We start from the raw sequence: 21,909 nt of genomic DNA on the forward strand, positions 1-21,909 counted from the left end.
AAATATACTTTCAGCTTATATGCAGCGTGTACAAATAATCCATCTACTTTGATATGTTTTCTGCTTCCAATGATGGTTTTTATTATTTTTTGCATTCACAATATTCATTATTGTCCGTGTAAATCCAATACCAATAGTTAACTAATTGAAAAGAAATGTATCAAATATTGTCAGTTTGTTAAATCATGTTTTTTTTTTAATTATGCCTGGAATAAAAGAAAGAAACAACAGGCTCATGTGTGACTTTAAATCACAAAATCAATCATAAATTCTGATCACACTGAGCCGGAGGTGTCAGAAATACACACAAACAGATTTAAGCTTGACTTCTTCTCTGTTCATGCATGAATTGCACGGGACTGACTAAATGTGGAAGGTGACATAAAAAAAAAAAAAAAAAAAAAAAAAAAAACTTCCCTGAGTCTGTCTGTGTGCCGCAGCGGCAGAGTGCGCTCGGGCTGCGCGTGTGCGTCCGAGCGTGTGCGTGCAGACTCCGGGGCTGCCGGCTGAGCAAGAGAGAGTGGGAGGAGCGGAAAGTGCTCCAGTCCAATCCGGGCCCCCGGGTAAAGCCGCTCTTCCCTCCCTCAGCCCGCAGAAAACAGTGAAACCCTCCCATAGAGGTGAGAGCGCAGATGTCATGAGAAAAGCGGCCACACGACCAGAGCGCACCGACCGACGCACCGACAGACCTCAGCCCGCCGCCCTGCGCCCCGCTCTGGGATGCTTTTAGCGCAGAGACGCTTCCACTCAGGGCAGCCAGTGGACGTCGACGCAGATCAGACGCACTCTTTTCGTTCTTGTTGTTGTTTTTCACCGAGGATCTTTCCCCCAGCAACCCCCCGTTTTTAAGTGTTTATGTTTGTTTCTTCATGACTGCTGCTTTGGGAAGCGAGCCTCAGCACCAGCTCCAGCAACGCCAGCACGATGCGAGGTAAGACATCCATCACACAGCTCAAGACACCGCCGCACTTTCCCCAAAGCTTCACGTCTAACACATATGAAGAAACACACACACACGCACACACACTGCAGGTTTTCTTCTCAAATGTTGGAAATAGAAGTTTTGATCACTTTTTATGTAAGGCGGTTGGATCTCTGAAGCCTCAGGCACTTGACTTATTAAAAGTTTATTTTTAGGATGTGCATGCACGTGTGCATTAAGTTTGTAGACTACAGTTGTGCAGTGCATCAGAAGCTGGAGTTAGTGGGAATGAAGAGTGCTGCATGATGTTTGGCTTTAATGACTTGAGCTCCACACCAGCGGAAATTACAGACAACTCCACCGGATCAGATTATGTGAAGGGGGATAAAAAAAATTTTTTTTAATGAATAAAAACTTTTATTTATTAGTTTGTGTTAATAAACTTTATCGAATATGTTATGGATAGGCTGCATTTCAAGCGCTCTACTAACCCATTTCCGTTCTGTGCACCGAGCCGGGGATGTTGAAACTCAATGTCAATGTCGTACAGTGCGCGCACCGTGTGTCACACACACACACACACACACACACACACACACACACACACACACACACACACACACACACACACACACACACACACACACACACACACACACTCACACACACACACACACACACACACACACACACACACACACACACACACACACACACACACACACACAGCTCATTCTACCCTGACTAAGCCTTTCAGTGCAGTTAAATTCCTCCAAAAGGACAAAGTTTATTTTTTTTCGTTGCTCCTCGGTCATAATTTGCGGTTCCGTTAGGAGTCCGGCACAAAGGCTTTAATATTTAACCTTATTACCACCAGCTTAGTGTTGTGGGGTTTGTTTTATTTGCTGTTCTTTATGTTGTGCAATTATCGCTGACGCAAAGTTGCAACACTTCGCTCAGCTGGGAGATCTTGAACTGCGTTTTATAAATCTGCCTGTTTCACCTGGTTGGAACCCCCCAGGCTGCTCCAGGACTCGAATTAGTTTAAAAACTAAACAGGATGTCTGCTTGGCCACAAATGACATCAAATTAGAGAAAATGTTTTTTGATCCACCTGTGGAAAGTATAAACTTCCACTAAAAGGTAAATTATGTGTTGTGGAATTTAATGTTATTGTTAAAAATAAAATTAACTTGATGCCTAACACTTAATTTTTGGAATAAGATACTGACACAATTTAATATTTCCATACAAGATATTAATTCCAACCAAATTATTAGTCATTGAACCGACTATTTAATAGACATTAAAGAGATAGTCACAGTAAACCAGTTATTATAGCTCTATCTATCTATCTATCTATCTATCTATCTATCTATCTATCTATCTATCTATCTATCTATCTATCTATCTATCTATCTATCTATCTATCTATCTATCTATCTATCTATCTATCTATCTATCTATCTCTAATGTTTGAGTGGTATAAAGCTATGTGCTGCCTCAGCTTCAGGCCATTAAACCTTGAGCAAAAAAAAACATGAGAAGGCCAAACATGCCCTTCTCTCTCTCTCTCTCTCTCTCTCTCTCACTCACTCACACTCTCTCGCTCTCTGAACCTGTGGCAAACTCCTCTGTCATGCACCTTGTATTTTATCCACATTTTAATGGGCCTTGCGACCACTCTCGCGCATGCGAGGCTTTGGGGGGGGTGCACCAAAAGCTCCTGCTTTCACTTTACAGCCGTGGTTGGCAGAAGAGGCCCCTGAAGCGTCTCTCTCACCCCTCTTTCACTGTGTCTCTCTCTCTCTCCATCTTCCTCTCTCCCTCTGCACGCCCCAAAGGGTTTTGTCAGATAGAATTAAATCAGTGTGGGCCGTGCGGCCCCCACTCCCAACCTGAGTGTGTGTGTGTGTGTGTGTAGTCTCGGCTGCTCTTACATAGAAATGTGCTCACAACCACAAGGTTATAAAAAATAGAGGCCCCTCATGAGCGGTGGTAATTATCATTTAACAATAGCCACAACTCTTGAAGCCCTGGCTGAAGATGATGTCACCCCGTTGCCCGGCCTGGAAAAGCCAAGAGAAAAACACACAGAATATCATCATCAAGGCCTTTTGTGCATCTCATAAAATTGAGTTTTGTCTGTGTGTGCTTCTTTTTCAGTGTGGCTTAGTGTGGTATATGACGCTGATGGAGACTGGATAATTACTTCAGTTTTTTAGAAATCTTGATGCTGTGCTGTCAAAGGCGACAAGAACAGTTGTGTAATACAGGTATATTAGTAAAAGTTAGAAAAAATATGTTTTGGAATACAATTTTATTTTTAAGCAGCACCCGCCAACAAAATATACAAATAAATACATAGAATCGTCAAAGTGGTGATAAGCAGTTTAATTGTAGTAATCTTTTCTGATTCAATCTGATAGTTTAATAATTCTACGATGCTGGAAAAATGTCACCACACAAAACATGGTTTGTTATTGTAGACAAGCGTTTACCGGTGATCCTCATCGTCAACCTCATTAGCCTGTCTCTGTGTATGCTTTGTATCAGTGTTGTAAGTCTTTTGCGTCACATAGATGCACTTGAGTCAGACAGGTCAAAGAGTTCAGTATTGGAGGGACAAACAAGGGGAGACGAGTTCATCGCGCCATTTGATCTCCTCTGTTCGCGATGTGTGTCAATCACAATCTCCCACGACAGGATGACAGGACCCGAAAGAATGTGAGGGGGGCCGTGAAGTAGTGAGGTGATGCCGAGCGGCATCAAAAGAAGAAAAGAGGACCAGGACCCACTGAAAATGTTCAACTGGAAATCTGCGACAAATTGCCGATAATTATTTCACCTCCGACGTTATTTGCACTAACTGTCAAGATATCAAGCGGGCGCATACAAAAGCTAAAAGCACTGAGACACACACACACACACACACACACACACACACACACACACACAGCAATACTACGCATGACGGCCTCATGCCAATAGAATTAGTCCCATCCTGCTTTGCTTCAGAGGCTTGTGTGTGCATTGATTTGTCCCGTTCGAAAGCTTCCCGGGATCAATTTTTAGTCAAAGCCAACGGAAGCAGTCTGTTTAGATAAATCTATGGCACATAACTGCAACGGCTTCAGATTTAATGCTTAAATATTTGCACCTTTTACGAATTAGATCAATTCAAAGTCATGCTAGATTTCTAAATGGTTTGTAATGTTTGTTGCTCCGATTTGTTGTAATAATAGAAACAAACACTCCATAACTGTCACCATTTAGCATTTATAAGCTTTGTCAACAGCTCGTTCTTTGAGAGCTCACAAGTGCAAGCTGTTGTATAAACAGGTAATCAAGCGTAAAGCACAATTGAGAAGTTATAATTGTTGCAGCTTGTACACACCAGTAATTGTCCTTGCGTCAAAACACAACCTCAATTTACGGTGGTATTAATCATTTATTTCATGATTCATTAAAAAAATAAAATAAAAGGCTGTGAAAGTGAACACTTCAGGCTGAATATATTGCCTATTTTTAACAGCCACAGTAACACTACGCCTGATAATGCTGCCCAGTCGGACACGGCAGGTTAGCGTGCAGCTTTTCTCACTGAATCACTGTTTTCCTCTCGTCACCATAAAATCACTCTCTGCAAACTAAAGTGGGCACCTGGCCCGAGCGAACCTCTTCTCCTCACTGCCATCAGCCCGTGCATGTGTGTGTGTGTGTGTGTGTGTGTGTGTGTGTGTGTGTGTGTGTGTGTGTGTGTGTGTGTGTGTGTGTGTGTGTGTGTGTGTGTGTGTGTGTGTGTGTGTGTGTGTGTGTGTGTGTGTGTGTGTGTGTGTGTGTGTGAGAGTGTTGCTTGTTGTCGAGCACGGTGTTGTTGATTGTGTTGTTTATTGTGTGTTTGTGCTGACTAATGGCCCAGTGTTATGTAAGAAGAGAGGAGAGATTACCCCAAGCCCATGCAGGCCACACTGTTAATCCCTCAGCACAGCCCTAGTGACTGACTGAGGTCCCGGCAGAGTGCTGTTACAACACGCACATGCTCACACACACACTCACACTCACACACACCATCTTGTATTCAAGACTCACTTCCTTCTGCCTCCTCGGATACACACAGTCTCCTCCTCACCTAGTGAGTCTGCCTGACCTCTTTTTTCTGAGCCGGCTACTAAAAACATCCCACCATGCTGGGTGTGTGGCCTGGATGGCACTTCTATGGTCCCACTGAGCCGCTATCATAGCCCGTGTTTGTTTAGCATGTGCTCAGCATGCACTCCATGTTGGTTTTATCCCTCCGCGGCAGTCTAGGGGCGACAATGCGAACAGATTCCCCTCAGTCAATTTCTCCCTCTTTTTCTAAATCTTTATGCACACAAAAGCGTGGGCTATACGGCACGCTTTGGTTTGTGTCTCTACTTTATCTTAGCCGGGAGGGATTTCAGCCCGAACCACTCCTAAACTCTAAATCTGCCTTGAAGTCATAGAGTCCTCTGACAGCTCCTTCTGTTTTGTCAGTTTTACTCATCCATGAAGGCAGCGTGTCTCAGTGGACGCACAATGATATTCAATTCAATATTCACATTTTCCGACAATTTACATTGAAGTAAAAGCTGGGGGAAGAGGGTGACTGCGCTTATTAAACGTCGAAACTGATAAAATATGAACAAAAAGACTGATAACTTTGGGGGTGTAGCTTTTCTTTATGTGTATGCATCAAGAGTGAAAATTATCATATTATTATTACAAGTCTGGTTTTGTGTTTGATGGTCCAAAGTCAGGCCGTATAATCACCTGCACTTGTGCACTAAACTCTGGTTTTACATGACATGGTTATGAGGGCAACTTGGAGAACGGAGTTGAGAAAACATAAATGTAACCAATTCATCTGGTTTAGAAGTGACAGGACATTCTGATTCTTAATGTTTGTTTGTTGTTGTTTTTTCCTGCACCTGTTTGAGTATTGTGAACTGAGTTCAAAATCTAATCCTCCATTTAAATAGGAGCCAAACAGAGAGTAGAAAGGACAGACTGGGAGTGAGTGAATGAGTGAGATAAGGAAAAAGAGGGCAAGTAAAAGAGACTTAGGAGTTATATAATAGTGCAATCGCAGATGTGTGCGCATGTTTGCTTGAGCAAGAGAGGGCCTACATGAAACAATGGGGGAAAACAGTGACAAAAACTTAGCGTGCACACACACACACACACACACACACACACACACACACACACACACACACACACACACACACACACACACACACACACACACACACACACACACACACACACACACACACACACACACACACACACACACACACACACACACACACTAAAGACTTTTCTGTCCTCAGATTGCTTTGCACAGAGTATCTAGAATAAGTAATAAAGAACAGCAGCACCTGTAATAGCTGAATCCAAAGTCCACTCTTGCAAACCACCTTTTAGATCTTAGCCACTCAAAGCAGATTAGTCCATATACTGTGGGTGTGTCTGTGAAACATTCCAGCCTCTACCCATAATCATACCCAAGTGCATATAAATGCAACAACCAGAATGAATATATATATACGTATATATATCTAAAAATGTTCATTAAAGGGACTGAAAAATGCCTACTGTAATATTTTTGTCTAATCGCACACAAACTACTATATTGTTCTCACAGGGACTTTGTAAGGAAAAGGTATAATTTGCTTCCTCACTATTGCTATAAAGGTGTAAAAAAGACATCAACTTGCAAATTGCTTGCACTACCGTGAAGGTGTCCGGTGCTGGCAGGTGAATAGCACACACCAGCTACAATAAGCCTATAATATGACTTAGCCTACTGCGGCATCTTTTCTTAATGACAAAGATTAGCTTGTTTTAGTGCTTGTAATCTCATTGAAGGGACTCTTATTAGGTCTACCTTTCTTTCCCTCCACCCCCCTCCTCCTCCTCTCTCTTTTACTGTGTCCAAATCCTTAGATACCTCTCTTTACCCTGCGTGAGCATGGGTGTCTGCTCCAGTGTGTGTGTGTGTGTGTCTGTGTGAGACCTAAGTAGTAGCTGTTAATGTGAGGTCTCCCACCATTCAGAAGGAGAATGCAATTATGAAACCAAGACTGCTGCTGCTGCTAGTTCTGCACTCACATTTAATGCTCATAACGCATTCTGTTAAATCATCCCACTAGAGAGAGAGAGAGAGAGAGAGAGAGAGAGAGAGAGAGAGAGAGAGAGAGAGAGAGAGCAGGTGAAGAGCGATGCTGGCTGGGTCGAGCTGAGCTGAGCTGTGTGATAGTCTTTGTGATCAATTTGCCTCTGTGAGAGATGCCCCTGGGGCCACTTTGGGGAGAACCTTGTTAGGCTGAGTTAAATTGTTGCCCGAGGCGAGCTATTAGCGGCCATCCCTGGGAGAGGACACACACATACAATCACACATGTGCATGCTCACACACTCGCTTAAACAGACACACGTGAATTTCAAGATCTCCTTTAAAACACACATGAGCTCAACTGGGAACTCCTTCATATGCTCGCGTTCACTCTCAAGCAGACAGCCTCTTTCACTCCGAGAGACACATCAACTGGCAAGCAGCGGAGCTGGAATATTTGCTCAAGTGGTAGTAACACTGAGGAGTTGCGTTCTTGAAAGGTGCTGCATAAACAGACACAGTCGCAACTGAAAATACTGTCTTGCCAATGTATGCTGAGTATGATTTAATTTAGAAAAATAGGGAACTTCATTCGGAACAACCAAATTCAGGCGCAAGAGCATCGTAAAGGTAATGGTCTGCAAAAATATAAAGTGCATGCTAGTTTTTGACCCAAAAATAAAGTAAATGACCTGTTTGATCCTTTGAAGAAACTCAATAGAAGAATAATTACATGTGAGGGAAGTTGTTCACTTGCTCATAAAAGATCTTTCAAAAATAAATTATTGTGTTTATTTAATATCGTAAATATCAATGATAATTCAAATATTAATGGTCATTTATATTTCCATACTGTTTCAATGTGCACAGGCATAATGGTCAAACATGTTTTTCAGAGAAAGAGAACTCAATGTCAATAGATTCTGTCTGGATTAGTTGAATTACTTACCTTACACCAGATCCAGTAACAGTAACCTCAGTTATTCGATCAAAGGATGTGAAATCAATGGATCTTATATTTCATGATTTAGTCCTTATTAAGGATCTTGGATTCACAGAGTTTGTTTGGTATTAATTCTCACCACATACAAATATTTATATCATCCGACCAAAATTTCATATGTACAGTATATCGTACTGAAGAAATAAATAGGATGAATAAGTATTTACTTCTTACAGATATTGTGAAGCCTGATATGAATATTTCCTTGGTCTAGTGTCATCTGCTGATATAAGATCATAAGTTTTGTACGTAAACCTTGCAAAGTACGAACAAGTGTCATTATATGTAATGAAGTCGATGGAGGTTTGTTCTAGATAAGTACATCTATCATAAAACTGGTATTAAAAAAAATCTCAATAATTGTTCAAGGAATGAATTTTTTTTGCATGTGGAGACAGTAGAGTTTATAAATGTTTGCACGGTATAATCCAGTCTCAGCTCTTCATGTACATCGGCTTGTATAAACAATTTCTACAATATCTCATCAGGTTTGGAGGGAAACACAGACACGGTCTCGCTTATTGATTGGATTCTATTAGCGATCAACAAAAGAGCTTTTCAGTCTGATTATTGCATTAAAGTTCATTCATCCTGATAGTTTTTTTCCTCTGCTTTTATCAGACCAGCCAACAGCTATCACCGGAGAAAATGTCCCTCCAACAAAACCGAGGGAACATTTCTCTTTACCTTATGTAAGAACTGAACAGTTTTCTGTCTTTCTCTGGACGTCTCCCTCTTTCTGTTTCTCTCCACAAGAGGATAGCCACCTTTCGTCTCCCTTCCCCCTCAAAGACACACACACACACATACACACTGTCATCTACAATTAGGCTCAAGAGAAACACCATAGTAGGAGGAGCGAGTAAGGTTAAGCGAGGATGGCCACCGCCAAGGAAATGTTATTTTATTATCCCAGATATGAAACAACAGGATCTCAGTCAGCGTGAGCTCATCCCCACACTGATTCTCCTTCACCCAAACAAAGCAAGAACACTGCTCAGTGTGCAATCGCTCAATGTGCACACATGCATGTCTGCTAACAAGAGGGCAAAGGCGTGAGAGGAAATGAAAAGGAATATGAGAGACAAAGACAGTCTTAAACACTTATTGTACAAGCGTGTGTTTGTTTTCCTGTGCATGTTTGCGCGTTGGCTTCGGCAGCAGCAGCGCCTCTGTGTGTGTGTGTATGTGCGTGTGTGTGCATTCTCATGGTTGATTTCAGGACGGTAATGACCAGATGCAGGCCTCTCACACTTGGACTTGTTCCTTCCACACTGATGCACTCTCTTGGTCCTCAAGAAAAAGGTCAGAGGCCGTCAGGGTCCTACAGGTCACCTGGGGGGTTCGAGTTTGAGCGCACGCCTGCGTGTACGTGTGTGCGTACAGTGACCATGAGAGGCAGATCTGAGGGGGCAGATGGACAGACTGTGTGTGTTCAGGCAGGGGTTGGGTTTACCCTGTGGATTTTTTCCCACGCCTCCTACTTTTCTTATCTATGAGAGGACACATGCTGCACTGACGATATGTGTGTGTGTGCGTGTGTGTGCATGCGTGCGTGCGTGCGTGCGTGTGTGTGTGTGTGTGTTAAAGGTGGAATGGGGGGGTGTAGGCATAAAAAATCATTCAATAAAGAGCGTTTTTTTAAAAAAGTAGTTTGCAGTTATGCATGCACTGAAGCATGTCTGAATGTTTGCTTCTGTCTGTCTGAATATGTCTCGTGTGTGTGTGCGTGCGTGCGTGCGTGCGTGCATGTGCGCGTGCGTGCATGCCTGTGCATGTGAATCGATGCACTGGATGACAGCCAGTGGCCCCCTTCTGTTCTCTCGCCGCGACGTCCAATCAAGCCACGGCACAATATTCTATGAGCAAACCGCAGCTGATCCCAGACCTGCTATCTGAGCAATTACCCAGAGTGCTTTGGGGCCGCATGGCAAGCTGGACAAGCTCATGCCCTCTGACATACAGCATGGGGGGAGGGCAGGAACGACTGTTTTTCTGACTGTTTGTAAGTGTGAGTGTGTGTTGGCAAAACGAGGGGGGGGAGTGGGGGTGGCGATGACGATGGACTGATGGGAAAGCGGAGGCTGGGGGTGGTGGATGTATGCTCGTACAGCAACACTGTGACTGACTATATTACAGAGTGGACAAAGACAAGCTTGGCGGCAGTCGATGGAGATGGGGGAGGGGAGACGAGACCACTGCATGGCATTATGATTATTACTGTAATGCACCACACAGCAGACCGTAAAAACAAAGAGAGCCGAGGTTGGTGGTCCTCATCACATATATTGATGATACGTTTCACGTCAGTATGTCGCCCCTATGCTTCAGTTAGCTCAGGCCCAATTTAGTTTAGAGGGATTACCACCATCACTTTGACTTTGCCGCTGTTATCTAGGTCGTAAAGTTAGATTTGTTTTCACGATCAGTTTTCACATAGTCAAGTAAATATCAGAAAACAATACCGCCTGTCTATCATGTTCCCAATTGTTCAAACGCTTGAGAACAATAACTGATCGGTGGTTCACTGAAATGGTTTCTAATTATTTTTCACCAACAAGTTAATAAATACATAAATTGGGGAAGCTCCACTGATTTTGGGAAGCCGATCATTAATGCAATAAATAAACATGTGAGGTGGGCATCAGCAAAATAATGACAAAATTTAAATTTAAGAAAAACATCGCATAACCATACATCGATCCACTACACTCATTTTATCCAAGAGGGTGATGTGCAGGCATTGAATGTAATAAATGTCCGCTCAAAAAAAAAACTTTAAATCTGAGTTGTGAAAACTGTTGAATATTAAACTGAGAAACAGGCAGTAAAGACTGAAGAATGAGATGCATCACGAGGCCCCAGCTGGACTTCATGATAATGTCTTCAGCTCTTTAATCTCAAAAGCCACAGGACTTCCAAACAATGACATTTTAATACTGTATGATAGCGTTTCAATCGCAAAGAGAAGAAAAGAGGAGATATAGAATGCAAGACAGATGAAAAAGGGTAAAGTATAATTTACTTCTTTTTTTTTTTTTTTTTCATTTATTCAAGTAAAGCAGCTCGTCCACCACATTTCAATATGTACTTTTATAGACGTTTCAGACGGAAAAAAAGACAGGAAAGACAGAAAAGTATGACAGCACATAGCAGAAGTCCGTTTGAAACCGTGTGCGGTGGCAGTGTTTCATTGATTTTAATGGGACAGTATGATGTGGAAACATGACAGGAGACACAGGGGAGATAACCCAAGCAGCACTGCTATACGCTATTCCCAGCAGTGTGCATTAATCCACTCAGCGATCACGCCAACAAAAGTTTTCTCAGTGTTTTTCATCATTGGCAGAGAGAGTGGGGGTGGGGGGGTGGCTTGTTCCTCTCTTAGCTTGACGAGACAAGGAAAACAGAATTTCGCTGAGAGATGGAAATAGATCATGAAATACAGAAACAGAAATGATTTCCCAGTCACACAGCCACTTACAGCGAGGAGGAACAAATGAAAAAGTCAAACAGACTGAAGCGGAGTGGATAGCGAACATGATTCACAGTATATAGACATCTAAGACCAGCGCCTGAGTTGCTGAGTTTTAACAAGGAGTGGTGGGGGGTAAAGTGCCGATCTCTTTCATTTTTCCCAAAAGATATCTAGTTAATCGGAAAGAAGCTACAGTATATGCATATTTTTTTAATGAAGTGAAGAAACCACCCACATTCATCCCCCAACAAATCAACCCCTGGGACTACAGTAGCAGCCGTGTTTGCATTTCTGAAGTGAGTCTCACTGGCAAAAGTTATGGTAGAAAGTGATTTCAATTGTTCCGTAAACTGCGATACTACATCACCAACCTCTAATGTAAAGTGTTCCGGAATAATATTGTGTGTTGCTTTAGAGATCTTTCTGTTGTAGACTCAAGCTGTAGGCGAAATGAATGAAACATGCATGTCCAGTCTGACCCTTTAGACACACACACATCCATCATGTCTTCACCCCCAAAAAAAGCAATAAATACAATACAGGTCTTCAAACATATACACCCAAGACACGTGCACTAACTTAACATGTATAGCAACACCTAGTGGCCCTAATTTGCAGCTGCTTTGCCAGTATAGAAGGTATGAAATTACTATTTGAAAACAGCCACTTCGTTCTTGTGTATCCATGAGTGTATAACTTTCGCAACCCTGTTTGAGCTACTTATGCGCTTCAGAGTAAAGTATTGCTATATTATTAGTGCAAGACTGCTACTTTTTTTTCTGCAGTGCAATGTAGATAATTAGGACTCTATTTAGAGAAAGGGCCAGCCCAGGAAATACACAGGAGATTCTCACTTCATTAAAAATCAATTATCACAACACACGTGCCAGCGCAATACAACCCTCATGGCCACGATCGACTACGCACACAGTGTGCAACTCCCACATTACACTAACTATCTTTGCCTTGTTCTTTTGTGAAATTCATTTTGAGTTCTTTCCCTCTCAAGAGATTGTGCAGGCCTGATCCTCCTCTTAGCTGCCGAATCGCCAGCGTTGCAGTCCGGCTCTTACATAATAACCCCAGGATAACGCTCACGCTCCCGCTGGCTGGCGGCGCTGTCAGTCACTCCGCTCCGACGGGGTCAACACAACCTGGTTGCGCCCACATCTTGCGAAAGACATGACGAAGCCCAAACAAATATCACAAAAACAGATAATGAGTAGCTTTTAACATTAAAGTTTTGTTTGGGAAATGATGTTAGTTGGACATGTTGGACTCCTTTCTCTGGAGTTCTGCACCACTTCAGGATTCCACTTTTTCTGCAGCTTTTAATCTCCAAGTTTCCCTTTGGAAAGGAAAACCATGAAATCCAACACCCACAATACATTATCATAACACCTAACTTTTTCAACAATAGCAGCACAGTTGTTGTTTTTTTTTCCAATCACAGCAGATAAATGCATCTTATTGCTGCTAGATGTATAATCCACCGCTGCAGCTGCCGTGTAGACGGCAGTCGGCAGGTATTGTCGACTGGATGAGGAAGTGGGAGTCCTTTAGTAAACAATTCACAAAGCCTGCACTGCTGAGCGGGAGCGACAAGACCGTCGGTGATGATACACCAAGTTGGCTCCACACACACACACACACACACACACATGACATCACTTCCGTTAAGCATGTGACAGCTTAGCACATCATCGCTGTGACAGCCAGACGAGTGCAGCGAGTGGGTGGTCACCCTGGCAACAGCAATGCTGTCATGACCGTCTCCCTATATCCTACCTGACAGTCCCCACTGGCAAAGAACAAAACATACTCGCACACACTCAACAATGCACACACCCACACACACATACGCACACTTTATCAGGCACACATTGATATATGTGCACATACTTTATCTTTCTCTGTCTTTTTTTTTTTTTTTTTTTTAAGTGAAACATTCACTCAAATCTCCACAGAACCGCGCACAATGTACATGCCCACACGCCCATGCCCACACGCCCATGCTCTCTTGGGAATAATTACGTGATACAAAGAGAGAGTACAATCTCCCATGGAGTAAAAAAAAAAAAAAAGTCAAAATATAATGTAATTACTGTAAAGAAACTGCAAACACAAACTCCTCTAAGGTGGAAACATCTTCTATAGAACATTTATACAAATATATATCTGCATTACCCTGCAGCAGGTGTAGGCTGAACACTTTTAGATTGTCTAAACCAAGAAATTAAGTTGTTTCATGATTAACATTTAAATCAAAGGGGTTTTTTTTGAAAAAAGGGAGACTTTACTGTCACAATCCCAAAAAGTAAGGATGGTGAGAAGGAAGATGATATGATGCACAGCTGACACACAGTCGCCCTGTCATCTGTTCACTGCCTGTGTATATGTGGTCTTCAGATAGCATCCATGTCCTGGGTGCAACTGACCTGTTTTACAGACTATAAATAGGCGTTGCAGGCCACATTCATTGACAGGCTTGTGTATGGAGCCCTACGTGTAGTCCCGGACCAGCGCTCTGCTCTGACCCAGTTTGGAGGCAGCTGGTCGAGAATTGGTGGAAATGGGTCACATCTTGGGCCGCGCCACAACTCAGAGCATGAAGTAACTTAAACTTACAGTCCGACACCATGTTTCATCACCTGTCAACACGGGCCGGGTGTCACCACGCTGTCCACTTAGATTGACACAAGTATCTATTGTTGAATTTGAGATATTTATAGGTGGATTATAAATGGACATGAACTAAATAGAGACATGTTCACACTTTCTCTGACTACTATGAAGATGTGTTTGTATACCGGCTCATTAACGCATGGTCCAAGGTCATGGCATGTGAGATGTCATGTAGACAGCGCCCGCCTATCAACAGCCACCAGGGGGCAGATAGGCTAGTGTGTAAATTAAAGGTGAACAGAAATTATTTTCGAGAGTTTGGTTTTGGTTTTCAGAATAAATAGGATCACGTTATTTGTAATTTTCTACTATGTTGAAATGTGTCTCTACGAAGCACTGAGGTTAATTTAAAGGGAAAGTCTGGCCACGGGTATATCCTTTAAATATACCGCTTGACGCGTGGTTGAAGATATATGGAACAATGCTGCTCAGAAGAGCAACTTATGTCTTGTGTGGTTTTTCAAGAACAGAACATTCCAATTACAAAAAAACACATTTACACCTTGAAACAGCAAACCTGTAAATCCAGCAAACATAGAATAATATTACATTTTAATTTAAAATGCGAGTGCTCAATTATGACACAAAGTCTTGAATTTCTTGTTCGCCTCTAAAACCTGCATTGCAGGGTATAATGCAAAATCATTCCATGTTGATCTCATTTGTAATTTAGAAAAAGTCTTGCAACTGGTCATGAACAGGTCAGACTCCCTGAGGTGCAGATGGATTGTTTAGTCCATACCTGCTCGGCTGCTAGACAGACAGAACTGCTTTCATTGATCCTCAAGAGAGATTATCCAATTATGTATACTGCATACTCATTCCAGCAAAGACAGTTAAAACACACACACACACACACACACACACACACACACACACTCAAGACATGCAGACGTGCTTTTGTTTTTTAAAGTTAAACAATATGCAAAATGAAGACTAATTACGGAAAAACCTCAAGCAAACATGCACATACAGATTTGTTTGTCAGCTGTGTCTAGCCATCTCAGAATATTCATAAAACCATGCAAATTTCCCACAGGTGGAACTACGCAAGGAGATTACATGCAAATGGCTATTTCAGCTGAGGCTAAGCTAGTGCTCAGCAGAGGAGGGAACCAGCTCGTCGGGAAATAATTTAGGATTAGATAGGCTGTCTAATCTCTTTATAGACTGTGCCATCTCAGCAGCATACCTGCCTGCCTCTACATCCATGTCATATCTGTTAACAGCAACTGCAGCTTTCGCTTTCCATACATTATGGATAGTATGTTCCACGACAGGAGAAAGAAGTGCTTCTGAGAGTCGTAGTTTCTGTTGAGCCTTTCTGTGCCTTTGGTGTGACATTACATGGAGCTGCCTATACACAGTGAGTATGATGGCAACAGTAGTCATATTATGTGAGGACAAGGTTATATGCACAGCAGTGCATGCCAGTGTGTGTATACACAGAAAAGATAGGACTAACAAGTGATTGTGCTCTTTTGCTGATATAACAGCTTTTATCGTTGTACAAAATCATTCTAACCCGGGGGGGTCTCTTCTCAATGTGTATTCAGGATGTGTGTGTGTGTGTAGTGTAGAGTAGTGTTCTGTGGTGTAATGTGCACATATGCGGTACTCAATGTTCAAGTCATTACAAGATCTTTCACAAGGACATTCTGTAATGAGTGTCTGCGTGTCACTGTGCCCTTGTGAAGCTGAAGTGGAAGTCACACAAATACTGAATAAAGACATAGTGTAAGCCCATTTGTGTTGCACAGCCGAGCAGGTTAGGTAAAGTTTTTAACCTCAAATGAGACCCCCAGCTGGACACGAGCATCGTACAGGGTTTACTGCGCAAGGAGTCGTTCACAAAGCTGAAGAAGATATTTACACCGTGTTCCAAATTAAAGAAAATTGATTTGCTCACACTTTTTCTATTCTTTTTCTTTTCCTTACAGCCCAAATCGAAGTTATACCATGCAAAATCTGCGGAGACAAATCATCAGGTATCCACTACGGAGTCATTACGTGTGAAGGATGTAAGGTGAGATTCGACCGTGTGACTGAAGCATGTTTTTTTGTTTTTTTTAGTCTATGCTAAAACATGCTGGATTTAGTCTGTGCTTCGCGTATCTGAAAGCTGTATACTTTGTTGATTTATAACCAGGGTTTCTTCAGACGAAGCCAGCAGAACAATGCCTCCTACTCCTGCCCTCGTCAGAGGAACTGCCTCATCGACAGAACGAACCGCAACCGCTGCCAACACTGCCGTCTGCAGAAATGTCTCGCTCTAGGAATGTCCAGAGATGGTGAGGCCCAGCGTTCTGAACACATACACAGAGCAACTGAGTTCCTAAGATATCTTATGTTGTAGTTTAATCTTCAAAGAATGTTCATTAAACTGCAGTCTTGAATAGGAGTTGATTCTTAAATTTTTTTTTGCATTTTCTGCCCCTTGCAGCGGTAAAATTTGGCCGCATGTCCAAGAAGCAACGCGATAGCCTGTATGCAGAAGTCCAAAAGCACCAGGCTCGACTGCAGGAGCAGAGGCAACAGCAGACGGGTGAAGCAGAAGCTCTGGCGCGCGTTTACTCGTCAAGCCTCACCAACGGACTGTCCACCCTCAACCACGAGATTGGGGGCACCTATGCCAATGGCCACGTAATTGAGTTACCCAAAGGTGGCCATGGCAATGGAGGAGGAGTCCCAGGAGGATACTATGGGATGGATTCCACCCAGCCGTCTCCAGACCAGTCAGGTTTGGACATGTCGGGCATGAAGCACATTAAGCAAGAGCCAGTGTATGACCTGACGCCAGTACCCAACCTGTTCAGCTACGGAGGATACCAGGAAAGTCAGCTGGGGCCGAACAATGTCAGCATGGGAGAACTAGGTAAAGGCCACATTTCACCACATTTCTCCGATTTAAAATTTCACATGAATAATCCTAATGGAAAACTAGCGATTGAGTCAGACTCCTAATCTGAGAACAGAACAGATCAGACAGGCTTACACACCTGCCTGATAAGAGTGCCATACCACTGTATGCACAGCTCAGGCTGATACCATAACGTTTTGGTGAAATAAGTGATGAATGCATCCCAATTTAAAAAAGGAAAATCGCTTTAATTTTTTAAATGTTCACCACATGAGCTAGAGAATACACTGAGGCTTTAGTTCCCTCTAACGCTTCCACACATATGCATACACTGTTGTATGAAACTGCACAATACATAAATGAACATGGAAAGGAATAAATGACTGATCCTCTCTTTCAGACCGTATTGCTCAGAATATCATAAAGTCTCACTTGGAGACATGTCAGTACACGACGGACGAGCTGCAGCAGCTAGCCTGGCAGACACATTCCTACGAAGAGGTCAAGATGTATCAGAGCAAGGTGAGGTTTTTCTTATGACACTAGAAACTACAGAGTGTGATATTTACAGTAATAATAGCTGTCATGTGCATTTATCTTGAAATTACTTTAACAAGATACCTATGCTGTAATACATGTTTATGGCATTTGTGGCCAATAGTGTGCAAGTCTTTGTTGATATTCAGTGGATAAAACATGATTGGAAATATTTTTCTTTTTTTTTTTTTCCACTTAAGGAACTTGTTATTTAAAAACAATTTGTGTCTCACCATTTTAATTCAGTTCAACTTGCATTTTTCTCATGAAATTGGGAATAAAACATAGTTGTGGCCTCTCGGTGAATGAAGATATCTTGGAGTTTGGTGTGTTTACTCTAACCTCTGTGTCTTTGGTTGCAGCCGCGGGATGTGCTGTGGCAGCAGTGTGCCATTCAGATCACCCATGCAATCCAGTACGTGGTGGAGTTCGCCAAGCGCATCTCAGGGTTCATGGAATTGTGCCAGAATGACCAGATCCTCCTCCTAAAGTCTGGTGAGTGGACGGTACAGACATTCCCAAGATGGTCCCGTCTTTTGGTTTTAGCACGTTGCTCAGGGAAAAGAGCACGTGTCTTATTATTGCTCTGGCTCTTTCAGTCACGTATCAGCTGGAATATCCTTTCTTTGTGATTTTTCCAGGTTGTTTGGAGGTGGTCTTGGTGCGGATGTGCAGGGCATTCAACCCTCTCAACAACACTGTACTCTTTGAGGGGAAGTACGGAGGCATGCAGATGTTCAAAGCTCTCGGTAAGACAATGCTCCCTAACATATTTTGTCTTATTCAGTAGAAATGACATACATGGGCTGGAACTGAGCAAAAAAACCCCAAAAAAAACACGTCTTATCCTGAAATAATGAAAAAAAAAAAGAAAAGTCATCTTTCTCTCTAAGGTATTTTTGTTCATCAGCACATACATGACCAGAATAAGTGTAATGAAATGTTCTCTTTTTTGTCTGCCCTTCTGTGTTTCCCTCCAAGGTTGTGACGACTTAGTAAGCGCAGTGTTTGACTTTGCCAAGAGTTTGTGTTCGCTGCAGCTGACAGAAGAGGAGATCGCTCTGTTCTCAGCGGCTGTACTCATTTCCACAGGTCAGTGTAACGTGAAGGGAAAAGGCAATGTGCATCAAAATGTCATATTTCCACGTAAGAGTGCAAAAAAAAAAAGCAACATAAGACAAGCAAAATGACAATACTTTAAAGTTCTAACTCAAAGTGTGAACATGTTTGGTTTTATTTAGATCGGCCCTGGCTAATGGAGCCTCGGAAAGTCCAGAAGCTCCAGGAGAAGATCTACTTTGCTCTGCAGCACATAATGCAGAAGAACCACATGGATGAAGACGCACTGGCGAAGGTAGGTCAAGTCTTTGCAGTGAGATAAATCACATCAAGACAGCCCCTGAGGCGTGAAGTACATGAATCCTTAGAGTAAAGGAATAGATAAATCAAAGTGAGACAGCCTCAAGGAGAAGTGCAGCAGATAAACCACACAACAAAGTAAACTGTTCTACAAAACACTGACTTCTAACCTCCTCTGTTTGTAATTTATCAGTCTAAATTTTCTTGTCCTTGACCCTCTCTCCTTTCCATCTGGCAGCTCATCAGCCGAATCCCAACGTTGTCAGCCTTGTGCACGCTTCACACCGAGGAGCTCCAGGCCTTTCAGCAGCTCCACCCGGAGACAGTCAACGTCCTCTTCCCTCCACTCTACAAAGAACTCTTCAATCCAGACCCAAACTCCACCATGGCCATGCCCAAGTGACTGCCTGTGGTCCAAACGCAACAAACGGCGCCAGCAGAGGACCAAGAAAATAAGCAATCCACGTGTGACGAGACAATGGCGCCTGTGTCAACCATGTCGTCGTCGTCGTCGTGGCACCCACATATTTCCAAGCTCCCCCAGACACATTTCAGACTGGAGGGTGTGGAGTCGTCTGCTAAAAGCTCAGACTCACCGCCAACAGTACTAGGAATGTCCAGCACTTATTCCATCTCGTTCACCGATACAGTCTGAAGAATGTATATATAAATGAAACGCACCCCGAGCCACCACCCGAGCGGGGCTTCCACCTGAACTGAACTGACTGACCAGAAATGTACAGACTTTAAAACATCTAGGAACAGTTTTAAGCTGTCAAATCTTTTAAGGAAAAAAAAAAAAATGGGTAAGTTAATTTGATTTAACTTTGAAAAAAATTGTTTTGGCTTATTTCATTTGTTTTTGTTCATATGAAGACATTGTGAATTTGAAGAAGCTGGATGGGGGAGGGAATTGTGGATTTAGAGAAGCTACTGTAGATATTCTTCTAGTGGAGAGCGGATTCCAGTATTACTTCTTGTTCTGTTAAAATAAGTTAGTCCTAATTTAAATATACAGCAGTCCAGTGTGGCTGGCTATACCATGTCTATGTGTTTTTATTTTATTTGATAGTTTCTTGTGTACAGAATTTGTAAAATTGAGACTTGTAAAAGAATACTGGGTAAAAACCGGGAACTGATTTGGGTTTGTTGATATATAGAAGCCTTGTCTGGACTTTGTTCATATGTAAAGAAGGTATTGCATCCTTCTGATCAGACCTTATAGAAATGTAAAGAGAGCATATGAAGGATTTTAAAATGAAAAAAAAATAATGGCTACTACTTTTCAATGTGAAAATATATACATAAATATTCTATTTTGCAAGAAAAAGAAGAATCTGGCAGATTTGCCATCCTATCAATCATTTATTTCTCGCTGCAATAATTACGTCCAATAAAACCTGGACTGCTTTTGAACAATCAACCAGAGACAAATAATAAGAGACCAGGACCTCGCATACATCCCGACACTTCTTCCCATAATCCTCCAACCCTACCCTGTAACTCTTATGTATTAGGACCTTGAGAACAGGAATTGGCCGACAGAAGTGGATTTTAAATCACAATGAAGAAATGTTTTAATATTCCAACAACAACTTGAATTAAATTCACATAACTTGCACTTGCAAGAGTGCTTTAAACCCTCATTCATCCAATCACTATTTGCACAATCCAGTGCATGGATGTCAATATGAAGGGCCCCTTTCTCTAAAGAGCAATAACTTTCACACTGCCTTTCTGATCTTATTCCTCTCGTCTCCTCTTCCTCGGTTTCAGCTAAACAGAACAGTGTAGCAGTTAAACGACAATGCACTATATTTCCCTCCTGACCACTGATTTGGTCTGAAAATAATGAATTTCTACAGATGGTACTCATTTCATCACAGGCACTGTCGTGTTTTCGGCGCGACAAAAGCTTTGCCTTGAGAAATTTGTAACGTCACTCGGAGGTGTTACTCTATGTTAACAATTTATATAGTTAACTGCAATAGACAATCCTTTTTTGTTTTCCTTTTAATCATCAGACTGTTTCTGCTGTTGCTTTTTCTGTGACGCACATTTGGCCACTGTAAAAATAAGCAGGCACTACTGAGCATTTACATCTGGTATTATTACTATCTTTTTTTTTTTTAAATGACAAACGGTCACTTTAAATTGAGGATTTGTGTTTCATGAAATTGTGCTTGTAGCCACTAAATGTGTTCAGGAAAAGAAAAATGTCACAGAAATAATTGTTATGCTGGTCTTGCTTTATTTTGTCATTACCTATCAGCATGTCGGTCAAAATGACTTTTACCTCAACTTGGAATGTGACGACTGGTTGACACTACTGGCTGTAGTTTTATTCCAGCAGTCGGAAGAAGAATTTACTCCTGTTTATTACACAGTGGCCAAACGCTTAACTTCATACGAGGACAGTAAACACTCATAGGTTTCTTTCATGTGAAAAAAGAAAATCCATGTCAATAGTATAGCCAACCAAAAACAACTTTGAGCATTTCAAACCTTCAGCGTCCATCCGCCTAGTGCTGCTTTATTGATCAAATTACAGGCTCCTTAAAAATCCAGCATATTTCCCTCCATCCAACCCCCCCCCCCCCCCACCAACCCCCGCCCCCACCCCGACACCCAACAACAGATCAGAGGCCAGTGACTCTTACAGACAATCACTTGCTCATAAAGGCTTGATGCACTACAAAGCATCTCTCAGGGAGCAGCTCTTTTTCTGACTTTGCATTAAAAGAGGGTTTAATATTTTTGCAAATTTACAAAAAAAATAATTATTAATTATAAAGAAAACCTTTGTAGGATTAAAAAAAAAAAAAAAAAAAGTAGCATACACTGCTGCAACTGTATGCCGGAGACACAATCTGCCCAGACAAGGCTTTGATAGGTGTATATCTGTGTGTATGTGCGTACAGAGCA

At 42.2% G+C, this 21,909-nt stretch overlaps 1 protein-coding gene across 2 annotated transcripts; it reads left to right on the forward strand.

Moving 5' to 3' along the window:
* The first annotated feature begins 616 nt into the window (after positions 1-616).
* On the forward strand, positions 617-21,747 carry rorb (RAR-related orphan receptor B). Of its 2 annotated transcripts, none has more exons than XM_080468316.1 (10): positions 617-931; positions 16,169-16,254; positions 16,378-16,519; positions 16,672-17,103; positions 17,489-17,610; positions 17,988-18,120; positions 18,267-18,374; positions 18,607-18,717; positions 18,867-18,979; positions 19,223-21,747. In XM_080468316.1, exons 1-10 carry the CDS (start codon positions 925-927, stop codon positions 19,385-19,387), a joined length of 1,419 nt encoding a protein of 472 aa, XP_080324442.1. In that variant the 5' UTR covers positions 617-924; the 3' UTR covers positions 19,388-21,747. The 2 variants fall into 2 exon arrangements, with proteins under 2 accessions (XP_080324442.1, XP_080324441.1); XM_080468315.1 differs by lacking the exon at positions 617-931 and adding an exon at positions 15,394-15,594.
* The last annotated feature ends 162 nt before the right edge of the window (positions 21,748-21,909 follow it).

The sequence above is a fragment of the Lipophrys pholis genome (assembly GCF_963383615.2).
Source record: "Lipophrys pholis genome assembly, chromosome: 7".
NCBI classification, from domain to species: Eukaryota; Metazoa; Chordata; class Actinopteri; order Blenniiformes; family Blenniidae; genus Lipophrys; species Lipophrys pholis.